This window comes from Falco rusticolus, chromosome 11 (genome assembly GCF_015220075.1).
Source record: "Falco rusticolus isolate bFalRus1 chromosome 11, bFalRus1.pri, whole genome shotgun sequence".
In the NCBI taxonomy this organism is placed as follows: domain Eukaryota; kingdom Metazoa; phylum Chordata; class Aves; order Falconiformes; family Falconidae; genus Falco; species Falco rusticolus.
This window is the reverse complement of record NC_051197.1, coordinates 16,784,532-16,802,386: the sequence shown is the minus strand read 5'-3', so window position 1 is coordinate 16,802,386 and position 17,855 is coordinate 16,784,532. Positions and strand designations below refer to the sequence as shown.

At 39.1% G+C, this 17,855-nt stretch overlaps 1 protein-coding gene across 1 annotated transcript in view; it reads left to right on the top strand.

Annotated features, from left to right (window-relative positions):
* ZNHIT6 (zinc finger HIT-type containing 6) overlaps window positions 1-17,652 on the top strand; it is a 36,911-nt gene extending 19,259 nt beyond the window's left edge. The window contains exons 9-10 of the mRNA XM_037404223.1: window positions 12,324-12,448; window positions 16,721-17,652. Of these exons, the coding sequence (XP_037260120.1) occupies window positions 12,324-12,448; window positions 16,721-16,806 (211 nt within the window). The 3' untranslated portion in view covers window positions 16,807-17,652. The remainder of the gene's footprint in view (window positions 1-12,323; window positions 12,449-16,720) is intronic.
* The last annotated feature ends 203 nt before the right edge of the window (window positions 17,653-17,855 follow it).

Genomic DNA, 17,855 nt, shown 5'->3' with positions numbered 1-17,855 from the left:
GGGGAGCTGTTAACTGCTGTTTTGTGTAGCCTTGAGTGCCACTGTCAGCTCAGAGTAATCTGTCAGCCTGTGCCACCTCATTCTGCACAGCTTTAGTCTGTATGTTCCTATATGGCAGAATCCTCTTCCACCACTGTGAGCGCCTGGAGGAGTAGGATTGGTGTAGCCTCCTAATGCATGCAAATCTACATGAATGTTGTGTTATCCAAAGCTTCCCCCCGTGCCCACCGGAAAAATTCCTTCTCCACAAGCACTAGATAACAGAATCGGATGTTGGTTTTAGGCTTAGCGGAACCTTTTGAAAAAAAATACTTCTCGTAGTTACAATTACGTATTATTGAGGAAGTGCAATAGTGTTTCAGAGAACATCTAAGCAGGATTGTTATGGATTATAAAATGTTAGTCTTCTAGTTTTAAGATAAGTATGCTACAGAAGGATTTCAGTATTTCCTGCAATTGTGTTTGAAACAGGAGTTTGTGGTTTGGTTTTGGCTGTTTTCTATGTTTCACAGCAAATGGCCCTTTTAGTTTGAAAGTCCTTTGCAGAATGCTTTAAATTTTTGGGGGTTTTCTTTTTTTCTTTCTCCAGAAATATAAATTAGCCATGTAGTACAGATTGCTGCTTCCTCACTGGAGTTCTGCAGAACTTAAGCAAGCAGCTGGGTAAATTCAGTCATGGGCAGGTATCATGGATAGCTGCCAGACCACATGGTGCTTGCTTTCTTCTTGCTAGGTGCCTTTTATCATCAGTGATGACAGTTCTTAGAGAACTTTATGATAAGTTCTTATTTCAGTCTTCTTTAAAACCAGCTTGTAAGAATTGCATTCAGCATTAATTGGCAGCACTCCACAATTACTTTGAGTAACCTAAAGCATGACCTCTCCTCGTGTCCTTTCCTCCCTACCAGTCATCTAGCGCTCTGTAACTCTGTAACTGTTACACCAGTTAATCTTTTCATTAACTGCCCTTATTTATAAAGAATCTTATAAAGGAGGGTTTGAAAAAATGAGTGTTACACAACCCTCTCCTTCCTTTAAAACCTTGCTTTGGAAAAAATCTGCGTTTGAATGGGTTATAATAGTTTTCCATTTGGTGTTGCTTGCCTCTGTCACCTGTTATGCAATGTTTAGTTGGTGGTTGGTGTCCATTCTCTCCTCGACTGTAACTATTCCAAGAAAGGTTTAACTGCTGCCTCTTGGATGATTTTCACAGTCCACATTCTTTTATAAAGTAGTCTTTTCTTTCTTCAGGATAAATTAGTGTCCTGACTATCTTCAGATCCTTTATTTGGGATGCCTTCAAAGTGACTTCATATGGTAGGAGTATTGCTTTTTCCACTAAGGAAAGGAAAGATGCAACTGCCAAATTATACAGTCTGGTTTGGGAAATACACCTTCTTATTTTCTTATGAATTGCCTTATTAGGCTTTCTGTAACAAAAAAAAAAATCAAACCACCACCCCAAAAAAAACGGAATTCCTAAATCCAATGGACCCTTGATATTTGTTACAAGTAAGTACAGATATTTAATGAAAAAGTTATTTATTCATCCTTATTGTATAAGACTATCCTATTTCTAGAAGAGAAATAACTGCAACAGACTTGGTTTACAGTAGATATTTTAATCTGAGACACAATTAATAAAATAAATCTTAATGAGGTTAAGACCCACCAGTGGAATATCTCTTTTACTGGATTCAGTAGCATTTTGCATGATTCTAGTTTAGATAGTTGCCTGTCTTTAATCACATGCATTTAGTTTAATAAATTACAAAATAATGCTTTCTTAAACATCAATGTTAAGTCTTCTATATCTAAGTTTTCTTTTTTGCCTGTTAGTATATTCAGAATGGCATGTGAACACTGTTTCAGAATAAGTTGTTGTAGAAGGCTTCGGAATTTGAAGTATCGGTAGGCACTGACAGAATATTAGCTGCTTGGAAAATATAGTCTGGTTGGCCTTAAAAACTTTGTAAAGCCCACTGCTTTCAGTGGGTCATAATCTTCAAGGAGCCAGAGTACAGAGCAATACCAGACTATATCCTGTAGCTTTCCTGTTGTAACACTGCCACACCATACAAGGATGTGTATAGAATCAATTCTAGCACTGTTTTTTATATCAGCAGTACTGGTGCAGCTCACGCTTCAATTACATAGAAAGCCAAAAATATCACAAACATTTTTATACCAGTTCCAACGTCAAGGGGCTTCTTAGTCTCTGTGGTGACATTGGCTGGTGCACACGAGAATACTGGCATGTTTGCCACTTAATTTTTGTGGACCACAAAGAAAATCTGCTAAACGAGTATCAGAGGTTCTTCTCTACTAAACGGTATTGCTTTATGGTGGTGAACACTTGTTTTGCTTTAACTAATTCAATGCAGTTACTTCCCAGAAGGCTGGATGATGTTAGTAATTTTGGAGCACTTCCCTGTCTCAAGATCAGCTGGCAGAAATGAGAGTTATTTCCTTGGATGACTTGAGTTCTGTGCTCAAAGAGAATTTTCTTTTGTAGTCTATTGTTTTTAAATAACTAAGGGTTAGATCACGTTAGTAGGTCGCAGTAGTCCCAGTAATAGATTTAGGAAGATGAAGTTTTTTTGCTTTAGTATGTGCAAATATGCCAGTGACTTTTAGCGAATAGTCTTAGAATTCAGAGAGTAATATAAGTGTAATGGAACCAAATCTTTTTTAAAATAGTATTTATATTGGATTATTTATTTTCCTGTCATTGAAAATCTATATTAGATATAGATCACTGTTTTGTCAGTGATGTTAAGATTATAAAACTCTTACATTTAAATATGTTGCAGATAGCCTCAAATGTTGATAGTGTTAGTGCTTTCCTTAATTTTTCATACTGTCCTCCTAGGGCACTTCCTTCTGCGTTATCATTTGTGAGTAACTTCAGGTAAAAACAACAGAGCTTACAGTCTTTGCTTTCTGCTTTCCATACATGACTCGGTTGCCTTAAAAAGGCACTGCTATTTGTGTTGTGCATGGATCAGTTCTTTTTATCATCACATTACAACCTCATTTCAAAAATACTACTTCATTTAGCAAAACAAATGTACTAGAATTAGCACGTTTCAACCATTATTTCCTCAGCATTTTCTGCAAACACTGGAGATTGTGGGGTGGGTTTATTTAAGATTCTCTAGTCTTACTTAAGGAAGCAATTTCTTTTCGCATTTGTGTAGTACATGGTATACATGAGACAGGAATTAAGGACACAAATCCCTGGCTGAACTGCTGGCCTTGGCATGAGCTGGAACGGACCCCAAGCTGGCTTTAACCAATGCCAGCAGAAGATTGACAGTCGAATTCACTACTCCTCTCTAGCTTGCAGCAGCTGGCACAAAAGCAGCTCTGCCAGCTTTACAAAAGCAGGGAACTAGCTTACAATAGTCATTCTTCCCTGCACAACTGTAGTCAGGCTCTGGCAACTTTGTACTGTTCAAGGGGAAATAGAATTTGGTCTGTAGTCTGTTTCTTAAACACAGCACTCCTGTGTATTAATACTTGCCGCTGTTTTTTTCCCAGAGTGTTGAGTTTTGTTGCGCGGACTTTTTTAATTAAAACTTCAGTATTTTTTACTGAATACTTTGTTACGTTTTGTTGTAGGTCATTTAAGGCTTTCTAGTTTTGTAACTGCAGCCATTTCAGTGTCATTTTTCACGTACTCCTCCTTTATCTGAGCATCCGTCTCCCTGCTGACAAAAGTGATGCAGAGCAACAGATGCCAGGATACGTAGATTTTACTGTAAAAAATAGTCACTTTTCCTTCCTATCTACTTACGTTTTTTATTGGAATCCTGTATTACACAACATAGAAGGAAAGCAGAAAACTAGTCGTGGTAGGTATAAGAAATATGTATGGTCTGAATCTGTAGCATGCATAGCTAAATGTTTGTGGTGCCTGACTACTGCTTGACCTTTGAGAAGATTTTTGGGATGATTAAAAAAAAATACCAGAATTTGTACATCTTACTATCTTGAGCAATCATTCATTATTTTTTTTCCTTGAAAGGGATTCCTTTATGAACCAGTAGGCGCCTGTTTTTTGAAGTAACAATCCAACATTTTGTAACACATGCTGAATTCTTTTGGATGAACTGTTTTATAATTAATGGTATTGCATTAGGTTTTCTGGAGCGTCCCAGCTAGAGAGTTGCTGACTGAGACATCTGTTGCACAAAGATTTATTTGAAATTACAGCATCCGCTCTAAAATTCTACTGTCTACGTTGCAGCAAGTTTGATCCAGACCACTTATGGAAGAGGAACCCGTAAGTGAATAGGTGGAGGATGAGATAACAATAGAAGTGTTAGTGTTGGCTTCAGCCAGTGGTTTCTCCTGTCTAGTCATCTAGTGATGTTCTGTAAGCACACAGGCAGACATGAAGACCTTCAGACCCTTCATGCTTGCAAAGCAGGTAGGCGGACCTTGAATTTTATAACATAAATAAAACTACGCAGTAGCCTCTCTTCTGCATCGTAACTGGGCTTGAAGCATGTGAGCAGCCTACCCAGCATGTACAGAGGCAGATTTTTTTCTCCTGGCTCTGAGGAAATGTGCATCTAGGAAAGGCTGTCTCAAGAACAAATCTTGCAGTTTGCTGCAGCTCACCATCTCTAGTAGGGAGCAGAGAGGAACTTACCTGTACGTATGTGCTATACAACATATGCATAGTTTGAAAAATGCCTTCATGGAAGTCCATGTACTGTGTAGCACGCACATATAAGGCAGACTTGAAGGCAGGGACACAGGCCATGAAGTCCAAGAAGAGACTGCAGTTGACAAAAACCTGTTGAATAATCTGTTGCCTCTTGGCTGGGAGAAGGAGCTGGTAGAAATGGGCTGTAGAGCAGAAATAACATACAGTCCATTTGTCCTATTCCAGTCTAGCATGAGTGTTGTGTGACATGTATTGAGGGGTTTAATTCAACTGTATCTGCCTGGGTTGTTGTTAAATGTTTTTCTGAAGGAAGAAGAGGATTTGCTGCTAGTTTATTGGAAGAAAAAGACACAGTGAGATGCTGACTTAAAGTTATCAGAGTTTCTCAATTTGGGGGGCCAGGCAGCATGGGAAGGCTGGAGTTAAGAGGCTTCTAGGAGCAAAGATACAAACTCCTTCATGGGCAGTTGAAGTGATAGGCTGAATTTGGAAGCTGCAGCGCTGTGAACCATGGTAGCATAGGCATCAGCATTCTCAGAAAGGCGTAGTAGAGTAGAACCTCTTCATGTTCCAGTCAGGAAGGAGAAAACCTGTTATTTCCTGCTGATGCTGCCAAGGGGGAATCCCTCTGTTTTTTCTCTTTCTTGACAGAAATGAGCTAGGGCTGATTGTTTCAACCTTGCCAAGGAAGGAATTGACCTTCCTGCTTGTTTGCCAAGAAAATAATTTGTTTTCTTTATTTCATAGCTTTTCCTTTTCTTTGTAAAGCGTTAGTAACCCCTTAGTGGAAGGTGTATGGCACTGTGATTCCAATGCAAATAAGTATAAATTTGTGGATATGTTTCCACCATGTAGTACAGCATTAGAGGTATTCAGGCTATCTCCATATGAGCTCAGTTTGGAAGTCAGAATTTGCTGTCGAGGGATCCAGAACTACAGAAGTATCAATTCTTCCTGTTCCTGAAATGGAGGTTCATTAGATTAACCCAAGTGTAATAACAAAAGTCTTGCTAATATACAAAGACTGATTTCTCATCAGTTTTGTATTTCTGTTTATTTTATCTGTGCACTGCTTATATGTGTTAAGTTGTCAAATGCAATTTGACCTATTGGTTTTCTGAACTTCATGTATTAGGAGTTTTCTGCTGCATCCTTTGGTATTCCTTGGTACATCCCCCACCTCTAAAATTATTTACAGTAATGTTTCATGAGGCTGTGTAACAGAGTACTGTAATTAATGTAGACTTTGGGCATTTGCTTTTTCTCCATGATCATGCCAGTAATTTATTAATGGTACAAGTTACATATTTTTGCTTCCCTGCGTTTTTTGGGAACCACCCACAGCTTTCACTTGTACTAAAGATGCCACTAGTATCTTTTCAGTTTTTGACACTTCAGGTGTTCATCTTCAGTAGTCAACCCACTCTTTTTTTAGTAACTTCTCCCTTGTGAAATTTCGTATTCCCTTTAGGCCTTCTGGCTATCATTAAAACTCATTAGGCTGTTTTGTTTCTTTATCTCAGCCATTCAGTAGCCTTGCAGTATGTCTGCTCTGTACTACTTAAGATTTGTAAACCTTGAGCTTTTGAGCAGTTTGTAAAGCTGCCTGACTTTGCAAAGTAAGTAAATTCCTCTGTGTGTGAAGGACTATTGCCATGATGCACTTGAATTACAGCATCTTTGCTCACTGCTGGATTTTGTTACTTCTTTTCATTATGTTTTACGAGATGGGGGAAGTATTTGCTTTCTTGAAATTCAGTATCACACTGTATTCTTTGAACCAAATTCTACCAAATCCAAGAAACTTGACGTTTGCTAGTTTCACATTTTCCTTCTGTTTTGTCATACTTTCTCCCATGACTAAAAGATGCTGAATGGTTTGTACTTCATTTGATGTTTAGATCATTATTGTGCATCCTGAATCCTTTCACCACATCACTCTCAATGCTCAGTCCACTAAATTGTTGTGGCAGATGCCTTATCTGCTTTAAGGGTTTTGTCCATCGGTTGATATATTTTTCCATGACTGTCATTAAACAACTTTTGCCGTGTTTTTCTCTCTGTGCAATTGCCTCATTCTCAAGAGGTTTAAACAAGGGCAGCCTTTGTGCTTCTACGGTGGCATACTTGTGGTCTTGCTTATCTCTTCTTTCCATTAACTGTTTTACATATTTTCTGGGATAAAAGTGAAGAAACCATTAAATCTTTCTGGACATTTGGTATTGTGCCAAAAAATTTAGGTGACAACAATTAGTGTTCGTGATGCCTTCACTTGAGTATTAATTTATTTTCTTCCAGGATGTTTTAACTCCCTGGAATATGTTTGTAAGAAGAGGGGGGTTTGTTGTTTTGTGGTTTGGTGTCGTCCCCCCCAGCCATTTTACACTTCAGTTTTCAGCAGTTCTTAGGTTTCTCTAGTGAAAGGGCCTTTTACAGCCAATAAAAGAGAGGAGACCACTGATGGTTACAGCTTGTCTTAATATGGTCTTTGGGGTTTTTTTTGCCAAAATATGGCAAGGAAAAGGAACAGCTTCATGTGTTTTCTTCTTATTTGGAAGTGCCTTTATGTATTCTGTGTATGTAGGTATAGTTAGGAGATGGTGATGATGTCTGAGATGCTTTCCTGGTATGTTGGCAGCTTTTCTTCCTGTGTTTGTTTCTTTGGTTCCTAGCAGGACGTGTGGGCCAAGTGGTTGATAGGAGAAGGTTTCTTGTCCTAATTTTCATTTTTTCAGAAAAAGGACATCTGTGATGGACGTGTTACTTCAGATGGGAATCTGACTTAAAAATTAAGGGGTTCGCCGGGCACCTGGTGTGTGCTGGTGTAGGCTGAGCTGTGCAGGTATCGACAGTAAGGAGGAGAGGGTAGTCAACGTTTGTTGAGGCAAATTATGGAGCTCCTAGACCAGGGGCAAAAAACAGAGACCAGGAGTGGAATTCGGAGCTAGCAGGTTTTAAAATATTTAAGTGTGTAATATTTTGTCATTGTATTATAATTTTATATATAATATATTAATTAATATTACAATATTAAAATGTGTAAACTGTAGTACAATTTTTTTTTTCGTATTAAAATATTAACTTGAACTGGGTTCCCATCCCCCTTCCTTAAAAAGAGTGTTCCAGCAGAGTGGTCTTTCATATTGTTCAGCCGTTGATAAGAATTAATTACAAAGGAAGTGTTATGGCAAGTCATTTCCTTTTTTTGTTCCTAAGGTCGCTGCTTTTTCACTCGTTGAATTTTCTAGTTCTTTTTCACACATATGGACTAACAAAATTCACTGCGTTCCAGATTTTTGGAATATCAGTTCTAGTGATAAATTAAATATAAAAGTTGTGTGTTATTTCAGTACGTTGTGTTTTCTGCTATATAACTTTCCTTTCATAGCTAATTCAAGAGTGCATTTCACTACTTCCATGTTCACCAAATCATAACCACACGAAGAGGTTATTCACAACTTAGGAATGAGAGTCCATCTGTTAGTTATTATCTTTGCTGTGCTGCAGCACTTCGGAACGAGTGCTTGGGAGAGGCTTTTAAATGCTGCACCCAGTCTTTGGGCGCTTCTAGGCAGATGAAGATACCTAGGAAATTCACCCTCTTTTTTTTGGGGGGGGGGGGGGGGGGCGGGCAGGAGTACATCTTTGTTCTTCCCATAAGTTAGCAGAAGTTTGGTTGTGGATTTTTGGGACTAGACCCAAAATAGATAACGTGATTTATTGTATCTGAGTTATGCCAAGTAAATACCTCGATGTTTCCACTCAGTTCTAGGAAGAAAAATCATCTATGTTTAAAATATGCGCAATAGTTTTAGTTGATCTCTGTCACAGGAAAATTGTGTCATTATACAAGTATGAATTTTAGTAATATTTACAATTATTTAGATGCTTAAAACATGTTTGTTCTCTTTTCAGCATCTGCAAGACTGAAATAAAAATTAACATGGTTGTGATTTATCTTTAATTCCAGATGGCAGGTTTTTTCTTTATTAAAATGAAAGTTCCTGTAGATGACATTCAGGAAAACCTGATCAGCAGGGAATTTCCTGCTGTCTGAATCCATGGAGACAAGTTACGCCACTGCGATGATAGCCATGGGCTCCATTTGAGGGGAGCGTGTTGTGATGCAGTGACCTAATATAGCATTCCTGCCTGTGGGAGACAGATTAGGAGACTGAATTGTTGAATTCCTGGAAGGTGGTAGAATAACTATAGATAGTGAAACTCGCCTTCACAGAAACTTATAGATGCTATCAGAAGTGCAGAGCCACATTAATTTCAGCGTTTTGTGAGAGGTAACAAAGCCATTCATAGAGCAAATGTAATAGTCATATGGGAACTGATGTGGGCTTGCTGAATCTTGTCAAATTTTCTCAATTGTCACAATTTTTATAGGTTTTTAAACTGCCTGCTGGCAGGCAAAATTTATTTAATTTTTTCCCTTTAAAAAGCAGTTACTTTTTTTTCATTCCAGCTAAAATCAAAAGCTGTTGTCTGCTAAGATTGTCTCTTTGTGGTCCTTATAAATGGAGTTATCAAGAAGAAATCCAGGTGTATTTCTTGCTTCGTGACAGAGTCATAAAGCCTTGCTTGGGGTGAGAAAAGAGTCAGGAAAGTGTATTAGATGGTGGGTGTTGGACAAGGAGGCTGAGGGAGTGTATGGAAGGGGGAAAGAAAATCTGTGGGAAGTAAATACCAGGGAGGAAGGAAGATGGAGAGAGCAGAGTGCAAAGAGAAGTCCTGCTGAATACGGGGATCGGGAAGTTGTAGCGCAGACAGTTTGTATGAACTGGGCAGCAGGAGAAAAGAGAAAGCAGGGGCAGGGTTTAAAGGAAAGATGTGAAGATGGGGTATTCAGGCAGTGGTTCTGTCAGGGTGGTCAGTTCATTTGGAGCCAGGCTTACCTTCAAATCCATCCTGTCATGAGGGGCCACAGGAGCTTGCTTAGGATGACAGCCTCAGTTAAGTTGGCTCCTGTAACTGGCCCTGGAGCGTGGAAGAGTCCAAGTGAAAGAACAGACATGCTGATTGTCATTCATTTTACTGGATTGTCACTTGAAATGCACAGTGAAGGAAGGGCCTGAAGAAGGTTGCAGCTCTTTATGCGTTCTTACTGAGCAGGCTACTCAGTCCCATTGAAACACAACAAGTAGGTGAAAATGGTGATAAAAGAACATCTGGTAATATCTGATTACCGGGTTCTCCCTGCTCCATCTCCTACCTGTGGTGACACCACTTCCCTGCAAATACATGGGAGGACCTGCATTCCAGTGTTATCCTACATCCTCAGCTCATCGTGGTGAATAATCACTACAGGAAGTTACAAGACTTGTAAAAATGCCATTTCATTTAATTTCATTTTTCTCAAACAGGTCCAGCCTTTTCATAAGTAAAAATTGAAATTGTATGTGTATGTAGGCTTTTGGAAAAGCCTTCTTACTGGGACAGTCTTCTTTTGCCCATAGGTCTGTGTTGTTCACCCTCTGATGTATGACTTCATTCTAGTTCTGGGATAAAATTGGGAAGGTTTTTATCGTGAGTCTTTCAGAGAGAGAACCTGAAAAACCAGTCTTGCTCAGGAGCCATCCAGTATTAGACTTTGGAATTGAGTGATAAGTACTAGTTTTCTTTTGAAATCTTTTAATGTCCACAGTCAAGGAAGAGGTTGGCAGGTGGATTAGCAGATAACCTCTACTTGCACTTGTGTATGAAGTAGGGAATGTGGTAGACGAGGTCTTTTGGATAGCATAGAGAGTAAGAGCAAAGTTTAGAAAAGAGAAGCATCAAGCTCCTTTGTTAGAGTCTCCGTGAAGTTTACAGCCTACATTATGCACTAAAAATTTAGATGTTTTTTCTGTCACTGTCAACCAATAAAATTTGCTTTAAAAACGAAGATAAAACTCTGACTCAGTGATCTAACACTTCAGTAACTTACTATCATAAAATAGTTTTAAGTACAAACGTTTTATCTTATGCCAAGCTGGACGCTAAAGATGTTTTGTCTAAAACATGAGATAATGGAAAGTGTATTGTGGCATGTGGATTACTTTAGCCTCTTGGTGGTAAATGTTTGCTTAACCAGAAAAGAATGCGTTGAGGTCCTTGCCAAAGGAAAGGTATTGCCATACTTTGCATTTAGAGTACTGTAAATAAAGCAGTAAATATGTTTCTGTTCATGTGTGTTAATCCACAAGTTATGAATGCATTCATTCAATAAGAAATGTAATATACTGTTATCCCTTTTAAAGGGTTTCGGTAAGAAGAGGTCATAATTACTTTGGGTTGAGAGAAACATGAAACCAAATATTTTCATGATGATTGAAGTTGAATATGAGAGAGAAATAGTTTTTGCTCAAACTAAGTTTCCCTTAAATCTCAAGAATTCAAATCCTGTTTTACCTTCAATATTATTCTTGTGTGCTGACTCCTCTGATGTACTGTTTTTAATCACACATTACTGTAAATCATAAAGTATATAATTTCCTTCACGCATCCAGCGTTGGTTTTGGCAAAAGAAAACCCAACTGTATAATATGTTAATGATCAGAGGAGGCAGAGCAGCTATGGGAAATTCTCCACTTATTGCCTACAGTATATTTTGGTTTTGAACTTCATTTGCCTTTAATTGATACAATAGCTTAGTAGTAATTTAATAATGCTGATTACAGAAAGAATTGCATAACTCAGATTGCAATGTAATAATATCAGAGCATCTGTTGGATGCCACACTTACAGCAAGTGAAAGCAATGGGGTTTCGCTTTCAGAGGGCTTTGAAATGTCCCTTCCTTTCCCCAAAATCCCACGCCCAGGTTTTCAGTTAGAGAGTTGGGAGAGAATGTTACAGTTCTAGGAAACAATTGTGGAGAAGATGCTCACTTTACTGTTTATTACTGTGGCATTATTTGTTCTGTACCTGGCTTCACGGTGAAGAGGAGCCGTTTTCTGGGAAAGGACTGTGCATCTGAGTCATGTGCTTCTTGTAGCACACACATATGTGGGGATTTCTACAGGGTGCTTGCAGGTGGTGCTATAAGAAGCAGAAATTTAATTACACATAAAAGGGATATTGTACCATCGTTTAGAAATTATTGCCTCAATGTTCCGGGTATCAGAGCCCTTACTTGTATAAAAACAGAGTTCTAAGTGCTTCCAGTATACCTTTGCTTTAGTAGTTGTTCAGATTCGCTTTCTATTTTGTCTTCCCAGTTCTTCACTGATAATTCGTAAGTAAATCCATAAGGTGCACTGCTAACTATGTAAATTAAACCTGTAGCGTTAAAGCCCAGAAGTACAACATTGTTATTTTTAATTTAGAATCTGGTTTTGGTAAATATACCCATTTTGATAACCCTATGTCTGTATCTGAAAGATACTCATTAAGAACTCATTTCAGCCCTTAGAGAAATTTGATTCTCCTCTTGTTGTTACGCTTAGATGTTAGGAGGGTTTAAAAAAAACATATGTAGCTGGATAATAAGACTGGACATGTAATTTGAATCATAAGATAGTTCTTCTGAACATATCATCTGAAAATCCTCTGAATTGGCAGAAGCTTCCCTCCATGCCACCACCTCCTTCCCACAAGTGTACCGTATGTCCTTGGTACTCTTAAAATCCAAAATAAACTTCCCTGTTATTTTTAAGGTACAATGAACTGGATGCCAGTAGAAGCCTCCTAGACAATTTGAAAGGCAAAGTAATAATTGAGTATCCAACATTATTTGTGGTCCTAAAAACATTGAAGAATGACATGGTGGTTCTTGGCCAAGGTAAGCATATATTTATTTCCTGATATGCTATACTTAGATATTTTATTTAAATAAACAATAATTAAGGATATGCCTATTAATAATGCCAGGAATGTGCAGTATGTCTTGTATTTCCCTCTGAATTGAAAAGATTGCTATAAAAAAACTGTTATGAATGCTGTCTTAAAACTGCTGGCTGATAGTTTACATCCATAAGCTGTATTGTATGTGGTTTTCCTAACTTTGTTTACTGGTGTTTGGTTGGGGGTTTTGTGTATTTTTAGCCATTAACGTAAAACAAGTATTCAGCCTTGTCCTAAATTTAGGACAATGTAAATATAAATGTAGCAAAGTTTGACAGAGTTGGTTGTTTCTAAAAGTCAAGCTGTCTGGGGAGGATGAGTTTGAAGTAAGTCTGCTAATCACACAAAGGAATAATTCTCCATTATTTCCAAGCATTGGACAAACAAGTCTGAATTACAGGGTAGTTACTAGAAATTGTAACGGCAAATTAGCTTTTCAGGTGGGTTAAAAGCACAGTGTTACCTTTCAAAAAGTACTTAGTTGAGGGAGAACTTCCATCTTGGATGTAACTTAGAGTCCAGGTCTAGGAGGAATTTGTGTTTTAGTTTTGCAGTTAACTTTCTCCCCATATAAAGGCTTCATGTCCCAACTCACTTTCTGGAGGTGCTGATACAGGGAATCAGTTCCCTTGTCTCTTGTCCTCCAGCTAGTCACTGTGGTTACCAAATTCCATACTTTTCAGTGGTGAGCCAGCCTGTAATTTTTACAGATTTCTGAAGAAAAGCTTTGAAATATGTTTGCAGTGACTGTTTCCCCGTGGCAACTCATTCATGCCTCTATGTGCATATAATTTGACTGAATAAATATGACACTGAGAATACTGTACCAGTGATATCAAACTTCCATGGATCTTTGCTGTTCCAGCTAGATAGAACACTAAGTGATCCACTGGAGCAATCTGCTCTCAAAGAACCAACGTGCAAACATTTCTTGCACTGCGCAGCAGGAGTTTTGGATAGTGAGATACCGTGGCAGGGGATAAGGTAGAAGTCTTGTCTGAGCAACTAGGTCCACTGATACTCACCCTAGGAGTGCACAGACGTGTACTGGAGCGCAAGGAAATGAGGTGCTTTCAGTTTATCCATTATTTCTCGATCTAGGTCCCTTGGTTTTCAGTAGTCAGCCCCACTCCTATGATTTCAAGGCCAGGCTGGATGGGGCTTGGAGCAGCCTGGTCTAGTGGAAGGTGTCCCTGACCATGGCAGGGGAGTTGGAACTAGATGATCTTTAAGGTCCCTTCCAACACAAACCATTCCGTGATTTAGATGTCAGGGGGGCACTACAGTTGATTGACTCATAAACCTAATCTGCGTAGGGTGGTTGTCGTTGTCTCCTGAGCCAGTAGGGAGGTTGTCCTTTTAGGGATATAGATTCAAGTAAGCGCTGATTGAACAACACTGTATTTTGAGGTCGTGCTGCCGCAGCGGCACAGGCAGCATGGGCGTCTGTCTTCAAGATAGTAACCTTCCTCTGCCGCAGGGATCGTTCACTTAGCAGTCACCCCTGAAGCTGGTATTCAGGGAACACTGGCAGTTGTTGCAGGGTTTGGAAACCTTTGATTTATTTTCTTTTAACTGTTTCTATAGATTCCATAAAAATCAAGTGCATGGTTCCCTGTTGAGGTGTCTTGGGTATATTTATTATATAACATTTTTTAATTTTAATATTATTTATTTTAATATTAACACTTAACTTCAGCCTTGAGTTCGGTTTGGACCCTGTATACTTGGAGATTTTTCTGTTAAGAGTGGAAGCCTGCCACAGTAACTCCATGTTGTTTCAGGAAAAGCATGTTCAGAACATGAATATAAAAATACGAGGGCTTTTTTGGTTGCTGTTATCCCGGTGAGGACAAAATACCACTTCTGCTGAAGTGTGGCACAATCATTATACTCTTATGCTGTGTGCCGTCTTTACAGAATAAAGGAGAAAAAGCAGTATTTAGTCTGCTTTACCAGCTGCATTCACAGATAATTGCTAAGAGCGGAAATCTTGGGTTCACCTCCAGGGAGAAGTCAGTTATAATCAGAGAGGTACTTGAGCTGACTCCCATCTCCCAAGAAGTGACCTTTCTGCTGCAGCATCTTGTGTGTTTCTCGCAGTCCAGTTTCTTTGCCATGTATGACTTCTTGTATCAGTTGCACGCCCCTCCTAAGCTATCCGTCCTGCTCTTGCTTATCCTCTCTCTAACCATACTGCCTTTCCTTTCTGCCGCCTTCGTGCGCACCCGGAGGGACACTTGTCTCGGAGAGCCTGTCCGGCTGACCTCCCTTCAGCATTCCAGGGAAACAGCTGCCGCATTGATGAGTGGATGTCTGGCAGAGCGTCTGCCAGAGCACGGGGGCTCCAACGACCATAGCCCTCACGGGCTCTGTTTGCAAAGGACACAGGCTAGAACAAGAAACAGTGTCTTGTGGGAGTTCAACTGCTAAAATACTGTTTCTTTACCAAGCAATCTCAGATCTGCACCCTTCCCCAGGAAGGACAGTAGCATAGCCGTAGCAACAGGCACATGCTGGGTAAAGATCACCATTCCCCCCGGGATTCAAGTTACTGCCCCCAAAGACTGGGGGAGAGCCAGAGCTGGATGTCCTCAAAGAGAAACTGCTAGAATTTAATGAGGACGAAGCCTGTTTCTCCTATCCTCATTCTCAGAAATGACTGAAGTATTTTGGCTGAAACTTTCAAAAAATAAGGAAAATAGGAATTGAGGAAGGAAACCAGCACTGAAAAATTCAAACCCAGAGTTTAAATTTTACATTATAAGTAAACTGCAGCCAATTTTATGGTGGGAAGGACTGGGCAATCTTAATTTATAGGCAATGCTATCAACACCATACAAATATGTTATTTTTGAGTGAAGACAATCTATAATTACTATTAAATAAAACTTACTGTAACAGACTAAAGCTGAAATCTGTCTGTTGAGCTGCACTGTGAGTCAGAAGATTGCCACGTTCTTTTATGCGATGTTTTGATGCTTGACTTGCTTATAGCAAAAACTACAGGTGCTCTGATTTCAGCATACAAGGTCAGTCATGGCTGAAGATAGTAGAGGATTATAGAAGCTTTCACAGGACTTAGGGGCAAAAACAAGCCTTACTTTGTGCATTACTCAGTACATATCTGGCATATAAATGTTAATTGATTATACACTAGATTTAATGTAGACAAAATGTGACCTCCAGTGTTTCTGGGTGAAATGCTTCTATTTTCTTGAACAAATTCCATTGAAACTGTACAGGTGCACACTGTGTCCGATGTATTATCAGTGTTTGCCAGCTGTAGAACTTGGCTTGACAGGACAGTAAGTATACTTCATCAGTTCCCTTTTGGTAATGTTTCCTTCATAAAGCATCTGACACTAAATGCTCAAAAACTTCTTTAAATTCATAGTTGGATCAACTACTGAAAATAACAATGAGAGCAGAGTGTGAATCATGGGCCCACTCTGCTGTACTTTATTTTTGTGCGGGTTGAGTGCCACCGAGCAGTGGCATTTGCTGACCTCACCACAAGGTGACTGGGGTCAGTGCTTGTTAAAGAAGGAGTCTCGGGGTGTGAGGCTGAAGACCAGTTTGGGAAATGAATGCTTCACGATATGATCTCATCAGAGCACAACAGCTGTGTCCTAAAGCACAAATTACTGTGCAGCTTAACCTCATCAGCCTTAGCTCATGGATTCACACAGCTTAACACCATCTTTATGATGCTGGAACACGTGGAAGGAGCACATAGGTGCATCATCTTATTTTTCCATTTCCATTTAGAATTTCTTAGTAGTTCCCCATCTTAACTGAAATGCTAATAAAAGTGTAAATGATTTGTAATTCATTACAGTTGTGATGGATGTATGTAGTGACCCAGAAAACAACATCTAAAGCCAGGAGAAGAATCTTAAATTCTCAGTGGATGAAGGGGAAGGGTTTTGTGGGGAATAAATACTCTGCTTACCTACTTGACTGAAAGACCAAGATTTAAAAACTGTAAGAAATTCTCAACATTGTCCTGCTTTCTCCTTCAGCAACAAAGTCCTGCCCAGGGCCTTATCCCATCTTATGAGGTTGATTATGTCTTATGAAATAGCTGTCCTGAAGGAAAGTGTGATTAAGAGGAAAAGAAGATATGAAACTGTTTCTGTTTGATGAGCAAACAACATTGCTGAAACTAATGGCTTGTTTGTTTTTTGTTTGTCTCCTACACCCTCAGATGGCAGTGAACCTGCAGAGAACTCGGACAGTGAAAGTTCATCCCTTTCGTCTGTGGAAGAAGGGGAAATTCGGGACAGTTTGTGACAGTTCTTTGAGAGAAGAGGGTGGAGTCAGAATTTTTTTACTCTTATAATTATTTAATTAAATTTATTTTATACCAAATGAGTTCTCAGAGGTTTGGTTTGATTTCCTTCACTAAAAGCAGCACTTCCAAACTGCCTGTCTATTTTTGGATTTAGTAGTGTATGTTTAGGGATGTAAGTAAAAAATGGGGAATTGCCGATCACAGAAAAAACTGATATTCTTGTTTAATTGCAGCCTTTTGTCCATGTATCTTTCATAAATCAGAGTAGCCCAAATTTTAACATTTCCAGGTTAATTTCAACTATTTTTTTTTTCCTTTTACCCTAACAGCTCAGTGTCTGATTTCAGAGTTTATAAATACCTGATCACATATTTGTATTTATACGTGGATTTGAGTCTTAATGCTTAAACTTACTGAAAAAAACCACTGTGTTTCATTAGATTAATTTTCTTTTAGGGTGTGTCTATGTCATGCTGAGCTGCTGCAAATGATTTTACTTTGCTTTTTGCTTTAATCTTCTGTGGTGGCATTTTGCGTGCCTGGTGCGATACATGTTTTTTATTCCTTCATTGCATCTTGTTTAATGTGTTTAAGACAGGTCAAACCATGTTTCAGGGTGGCGTGTTGGTGAACGTTTAATCGTCTACCCTGACCTTCTAAATTAGTGTGGGTTTTAAAATCGATAGAAATGGATACATAAAGTGTCGCTAGTGCTAATATATTGGACTTACATATAATGCTTATGTTATGCATCTCATATTACTAGTTTACCTGCTAAAGCCAGGTATTGTAAATATTCACTGGAGTATCAACTAAGCCTACCTACTTAAAAACAAATAAACCTTAAAAAAAGAGTCCTGTACTGTATCATCTGCTGACAATAGAAATCTGCTGTTAACTTCTGGGAAGATTTTGAGATCACAGACCCCTTCTCACTGTGTGTAAGTCCCCAGGGCAGGGGGGGTGGGGGGGTGTCTGTTGGGGGATGAGAACAGCATGTGCTGTGAGCGGTGTGAGACTGGTGAGCCCCTCTGCACGCTTGCACCAG